This window comes from Haemaphysalis longicornis, unplaced genomic scaffold, assembly GCF_048455015.1.
Source record: "Haemaphysalis longicornis isolate Haplotype H1 unplaced genomic scaffold, Haemaphysalis longicornis Haplotype H1 scaffold_7, whole genome shotgun sequence".
NCBI classification, from domain to species: domain Eukaryota; kingdom Metazoa; phylum Arthropoda; class Arachnida; order Ixodida; family Ixodidae; genus Haemaphysalis; species Haemaphysalis longicornis.
In genome coordinates, this window is record NW_027526422.1 from 103337023 (window position 1) to 103343807 (window position 6785).

The 6785-nt window shown below is 46.4% G+C and overlaps 1 protein-coding gene across 2 annotated transcripts in view; it reads right to left on the reverse strand.

The window, feature by feature from the left end:
• Positions 1 to 5999, reverse strand: part of LOC144146754 (short transient receptor potential channel 3-like) — a 48190-nt gene extending 42191 nt beyond the window's left edge. For both annotated transcript variants that reach the window (XM_077678677.1, XM_077678676.1), the window contains exons 1-2: positions 5318 to 5999; positions 3511 to 3707 (exon numbers count right to left, since the gene is read on the reverse strand). In XM_077678677.1, the coding sequence (XP_077534803.1) occupies positions 3511 to 3707; positions 5318 to 5479 (359 nt within the window). In that variant the 5' untranslated portion in view covers positions 5480 to 5999. The remainder of the gene's footprint in view (positions 1 to 3510; positions 3708 to 5317) is intronic.
• Between the last annotated feature and the right edge of the window lie 786 nt (positions 6000 to 6785).

A 6785-nucleotide genomic window follows, 5' to 3' on the forward strand; every position in this document is an offset into this window, starting at 1 on the left:
TTTGACCACCTGGGGATCTTTATCGTGCGCCGAAATCTCGTACACACGGGCGTTTTTGCTTTTCGCCTCCATCCATGGAAACGAAATAACGCCGGTGGAAATGGCATTGTTGTCGGAATTTTCAAATTGCACACCAGTAAATCGCCTATTGAGCAATCAATGCCCCAGCGCCGGCGCCAGATACCGAGGACTTCCACGCGACTGTGAAGCTTTCTATAGCACAAGCTTCTTTCATGTTTACGAAAACCCCATTAGGACCCCGCTGATAAGCAACGCCTGGCAATCCAGAGCGACACGTCGAGTGGAGAGTTTCTGTGGTAGCAATGAATGCGGCGTTCGGCGGCATGTCAAGCACACGCCCCATAGACCTGGCATAGTGGCGCCAAGGCAAAAATCAGTCGCAGCGCAAAATTAAAATTGGCACTCAGGGACGTTCAATTGAACGTTATAGTTTTCTCATTCACATCAGAATGAAAATGCTCAGCTTCTCCGGGAGATTTCCTTTTCTGACTACGGCAAGGACTAGCACAATTCGGGAAAAGGACGCTAATAGGATCATGCCGCGATGTGTAAAGGTTGGAGCTTTGATATTTTAACATTTATAAGATGACATTTTGTTCCCAAAGAGCCACATGCGCGCCAGAATGGCATTACACACGGTTATTTCGTAAGTGGCAGCGTAGACAGGCTTGGTATTCTTGATATGATTACTGATACAGTCAAATCTATATAACGAGTCACGGGGGACTTGCGAAAATATCTCGTTATTTTGAAATATCATTGTGATGAAAAACTGGCGGTTATAAGCCAGTGCTCAAACTTGGAATGAAAATGAGGTACGCAAGCCGTCGACGCATGTGTAGACCGGCAAACTCTCAAATAAAAAAGTTGCGCTCACGAAAAAGCAGCTTTATTTGAAGAAACAAGTTTTTCTTCTGGTGTGGGCAGCATGCAAGACCAATTAGGAACGCCTCTACATATTTCATCTTGCACAACACCTCATCGGGTATGGTATTACACTGAGCAATGAAAGTGCGGTCTTCGTTCATGTGCACTAAAACATCAATGTTCTACACAATCTCATCTTTTCTGTGTTCGGTGAACCACAGCCGTCTTCGTGTCGTCACGGTCACTGGAGATGATGATTGCTTTTGCTACTTTTTTGCTTTGTCGCTAGCTGAATTCATCTTTGTATCTCTCACAAACTTCGCAGCAAAATCACCCACAACCTGCCCGCACACGTGATTAGCGAAGAATGACCGAAAGCCCGCCGACAAACCAAAACAACGACAGAGAAAAGAGGCAAACGCGGCTAGAACTGGTAGGCTACTTACACTGAAACACATTTGTGGGGGCGGAAGCTTTTGGCAGTAGACATGGCTATGATGATAGCTACTGAACTCGCGAAATACACACAGAAACGGTGGTTTCTTTTTCACGCTAGAGTTGCGGCGCTGTTACATTAAGCCGAATTCGCAATATTGGTGTTCCCCGGTTATAAATGGCAAAATCAATTCCCTGCATTATTCTGAAATATCCTCTACATTAAAATTCGTAGTTCTGAAATATTTTTAAATTGAAAATGTCGGCAATCTGGCTGGGATTCAGAAAATATTCGTAAATTTAAGAAATTCGTTAATGTAGGGTTCGCAGTAACTAGATTTGGCTGTAGAAAATTAAAGGTCCCACGAGACCTAAGAGCTTTGATAAGCTGGGAATGCGAAATAATCAATCCTATGTATAGAGTGCCCTCCTATGGTACTATAAGCACTCCACTAAAGCCACGTCCACCGGCTTTTAACAATAAAATGTCTCGTCTGGCACTCCACCGCTCTCCGTGGAGTAATTTAACGTAGCCCAGCATAACGTACCTTAACGAACAGGAAGAATTAATTCAAAACGCGACACCCAAAACTAACATAAGCTATGAAAGTACGATTGAAATTAAAGTTGTTAAAAAAAGCTGGCGAGAGCCGGACACGAACCATCGTTCTTGATAGGAGGAAGCTAAGACAGAACCCCTGCCCCACATCGGCAGACATCTTGACCGGTGCTACGTTAGCTTTAAAACTTTGAACGTCGTCGGACGACACTCTAGCCATGGTTGCAGCACTGAGCTAGAGTGCCTTCGGAGGGCTCTCTAGACAATGCAAAGAATCAATAGCCAAGTGAACGGCCGTAGAGTGCTTCTTCGATCGGGTATGTTGGCGTATAGCAGCCAATGATAATCGGAAAATCGGCCGTGAGACTCTGACAGCAGCTGCCAACTTCTTCTTTCGCCAATATTCGTGAGTTGGTTTTGAGAGCTGTGGGTGGCCACGTTCAGGTCGGCAAGAAATTAAAATAGCTGGATCCGTAGATTGCTTCTAACTCAGCTCTCATCTTCACTGGCTAATCAGGCTAAGTGGATTTATGTTGTAATGCCTATATACACCTTCAACTCGTAGATACTTTAATTTGAGCCTAATGACAAGCAAAACAACGTAAAACTTGTTGTAAGTATGCCTGAATACACCATGTAAAATACGGGTATAAAAGATAAAAACATCCCAGCTCAATTCTATCTAGCGGCGTTCGGCCCAGGCACCAACTGTCTCGTATCCGACGCTGTGTCCGCACCCCGCCGGATATTACGACTGAATCGGTAGGCTATGTATATTCAGTGCATGAGGCACTTCTCATGTTCCCTATTTCGGCACATGTATTTTTTGAGTACTGAGACCGAAAACGCCGCTCTGAGCGTGGCAAACAATAAACGAACCTGCTCCCTTTTAAGGCCACTGAACTATCCGTAGCTTTGGTTTCCGCACATGTGGAACGTCACTCATAAACATGTCTGCACATGCTGCTGTTAAAAGTACACAAAAGTATGGGTGAAACACTATAGATATAAGTGTACGTTTCTCACGTATGGCTGTGTAGCTTGGCGAGGAAAATTAGGAAAGAGAGAAAAAAAGCCGTTGTAAGAAAACGGCAATTGTAATAGGTCAGCCGCATGCCATATCCCGGAAGCAAGACAGGAGAAGGGAGAATAAAAACGAGAAGCAGAAATTCAGCGATTGCAATAATCCACGCAGTATTATGATAATTCACATGCAAGTAACCTGGCCAAAACAAAAAGAAAAAGAGCATAAACTCTGAATGACAGGAGGCACCATGTTGGTACATAACAGCGTTATGTACCAACATAAGATATTGGTACATACCATAACAAAAAATCCTCAATAGTCGCTTGCGCCATTATTTTGCCTCGCTCCATGGTGTTATTGTTGTTGTTGAAAGGTGTATACAACTCCCAAATTGACGCTGTGTAAAATTGCTGCGATTACTCCTATTGAGTCTTAAGTATAGGTGCCATAAACGGTTCAAAAATTCCATCACAATAATAACAGAAAGACCTTCCTTGAAAAGCACCTGTTCAACATTCTGCGCCGCTACCTTGCCAACAGCAGTAATCATTAAAACATTTAGGACGATGTTACCAGTCCTACTCCTAGTCCTAGTCCTCACCCGTCCAGCAGGATCCGCGTGAGCCGTATGTCCCCGCGCTGGACGGCCACGAGCAGGGCGCTCTGCACGTGCTCGGCGTCTAGGGCGCGCAGCCGAAGCAGTTCGACGCTCACCTCGACGTCGCCGTTCTGCGCGGCCACTTCGAGGGCGCGCAGGCCCCGCATGTCGCAGCAGTTGACGTCCAGCGAAGGGTGCGCCTGCATAGTGGTGCAGGGGCTTCAGGGACGCAGACAACCCTATCTTCACAACTGGCCGTCTAACGCCGAGCCGTAAGTACAGTGGCTTCGCTTTGGCCAAGAAGTGATGAGTTTGTTGAATTTTTAATTAGTATGCTGTGGCGGACGCAGTAACCTCTGCCCCGTGGTGGGTCATGGTTCTTGCTACATATTTTTTTTCTCTTGTTAACATGGAGCCAGGTGTGAAGCACTTCTCTGGGAAGGGTTAGTGTTGCATATGGTAGAATCCAGCCAGGATGGATGTGTGTAAAAAAAACAATCGACTAGAGTAGGCATCGGAAGCGGACCGACCTGCTTGGGCGCAAACAAAGGATAGCTGGCAGTTAATGAGGGAATATTTAGCGCCTAACGAAATCAACACACTGCGTACTGAATGGAGAAGTTGCTGCAGGCTGTGGGCCCCTCTTTAGTGTTACGTTTATGTTTCGTCAAGTCACCCACACCTTACGTAGACATCTTTATAATGTCAGAACGCCGACCTTTATTTTGCAATGCCCTCCATCCCACTGTAAAAATATCGTTAAATACTACCCTCCTACTCGCGTAAACCCCCCTTGCGCACCATCATGTCCTAGCCACTACTTCACCTCCGTCACCTCATTAACCAAACTTTCCCGATTTTGATTGGAATTATGTAGTAAATGTGTCTTTTTTCTCTGCCATTAAGCAACAAACCCGTCAAGGACAATCGACACAGCAAGGACCTCCATATACTGTAAAAAAATTTAAATTGCCGAACTAAAGCTTGTGAGGTCCCGAAGGAATTTGTTTGAGTTATTTAAAGCGCCGTGCGCGTTTGGAATGTGACAATAATGGCGAGGCAGCTAGAAGACCAATCCTAGAAACTTAAGCCTGCTTAGTGCTTTGAAGGCGAAAGCCAAGCGATTATCAATTACTTTTTTTCCGCTAGATTGTGATTGCGTGTGTCTCTTCGCTCTGGTGTCTTTTCGTTTTCCCGCCAATTACTCTGACAGGCATACCAGATCTCCTCCGCGTACAACTGTTCTTCTTGTGCCGTCGAATTGAAATTCAAAGGAGGCCCCACTGCAGTTGCCAAACCGAAGGCGGGACCTTCGGCGCAGGCGCTGGATTTTTGCTGGGCACGCTTCATGCAAATTTTTGTTCCATTCTGCAAGCCTGCTGAGTTAGCCCACTTGCCCCCTGCTCTTGCGTCCTGGGTTGAAATCCCGCACGAACCAATATATGTTACATTTATTTGTCTTTTTCACCACAGGTGTGGTCATCTTGGTACCATCCGTGCTTATGGGCAACGAAGACAACGACCACGGGCCGGTTTCGCGTTTGATGAGACATGTAAGGCTTTCGCGTCTTTACCTACTTTGCGCCCCATCTGCCTTCCCTTCACCACATACCTTCATTATGCTCGCGAATGTAATAAATAGAATTGCGCAGGGTCTGGGGTGCGGTAAATTGGGCAGCCGCTTTCGCTGTGCGAAGGTGAGGAGTTTGGACATGGAAAAGCCATGTCCGTAGTGCGTAACTTCTCAACTGTATTTCCTGCCACGAACGTTGCCGATAACTTCGCACTGCTTCACATTGCGATGGCTTACCTGGAGCACGGCGCGCAATCCGAGGATGTCACCATCCCGCACGGCATCCAAGAAACTCTGTTCCTCGGGCTGCAGTCGTAGGCTTCGCTGAATCAACGCCCGCCGCCGGACGACGGTCGCCGGTGAGCCTCCTCCATGACCCTCGAACGCCACGTTGTCCATGGTCGGTTTCGACCTGTCCTGACGGCGGCCACCAGACGAATCCGCTGCCCTTGGCGTCACCAACCACTACGATGAGGTCTTCCTTCTTCCGACTAAAATTCCCAGCGTCGAATTGGAACAACCCGCTTATATTTGGTGTGAAGATCACAAACAAAAATCACTGAAGGAGGTCAAGCAGTAGATGACGTGTTCGTTCTCCAAACGGCAATTCATTCCTCGACATTTCAGTTCACAGCACAGGGGGTAAACCTCGAAGCTACATTAAACATTTCTGATACGACACCTCGATTTATCCAGTGCAGGGGAGGAAACGGGAAATGAAACTTCATCCAAGAGCTGGAGCTTATCCTGGCACAAGCTGGTTCTCCTGATTTATGTCATCGTAGGTGCAGACCAAGTATGGCCTCCATCGCTTTTGCATGTTCGTGTTTTAAGAAGGTGCTCGATTTGCGGTTACTGCATTGAGTCAGTTCGAGGAACGCAATAGGCACGTGCCACCTGGAGGAAAGGAGCCCCCCAGAAACATATGAGCAGCATATGTGCGGGAAATGCGTCACCTGCTCTCTCCCCGCATTGTGAGCTATTCCGACTCTGCAGCGCTAGCAACTGCTGCAATACGCTTCGCGCCTGAAAAAAACAACTCTCACATTTTACCGCTCCTTAAGGTTATAACCAAGCTTAATGAGTAGAAACGATAACTCTAACCTACGCTTCTATGACGTCGTTGAGGTGCCTGCGAAAAATTTGATTCAATTTTCGTATTCTTTTCTTTTTTGTTTTTTTTTTGTTTTTTTGTCTGTTCCCCTATTGTAGAAAAGTGCAGACACCTTGAGGTGGTTATTTGAATGCACATGCCCAAGTACATCACCATACCTTTTCTTGCCACTAGAAGACTGAGCGCCTACTGGAAGTAAACCGGTGTTAAGTTATTTCTCTTGTTGGCTGGGTTAACAGAAATAAATTTCTACTAAGTTAAAAGCGGGGCGTATTTTATACCCATTTTATAAGTGAGTCAGCTAGCAAGATTGTGTAATTTTACAGACACGTGGTATAGGAAACGAACAAAGCCTACACACCATACATGAAAGCTCCCAAGTGCCCTCTCATTTCAGTGAAGGCCGGTTCATGCAGGCACATTTACCTGGACCTGGAGACGTCCTGAACCTAAGCACCAATGGAACACAAACATTAGGCTATCGTGAATGCTTGAGGCGTCGTATCGAAGTTAGTGCGTAAAAACTACCCATTGCTGGTGCTTCATGGGCTTCTTAGTGAGCGGGTACCATTAGAGACTATCCCAGGCTTT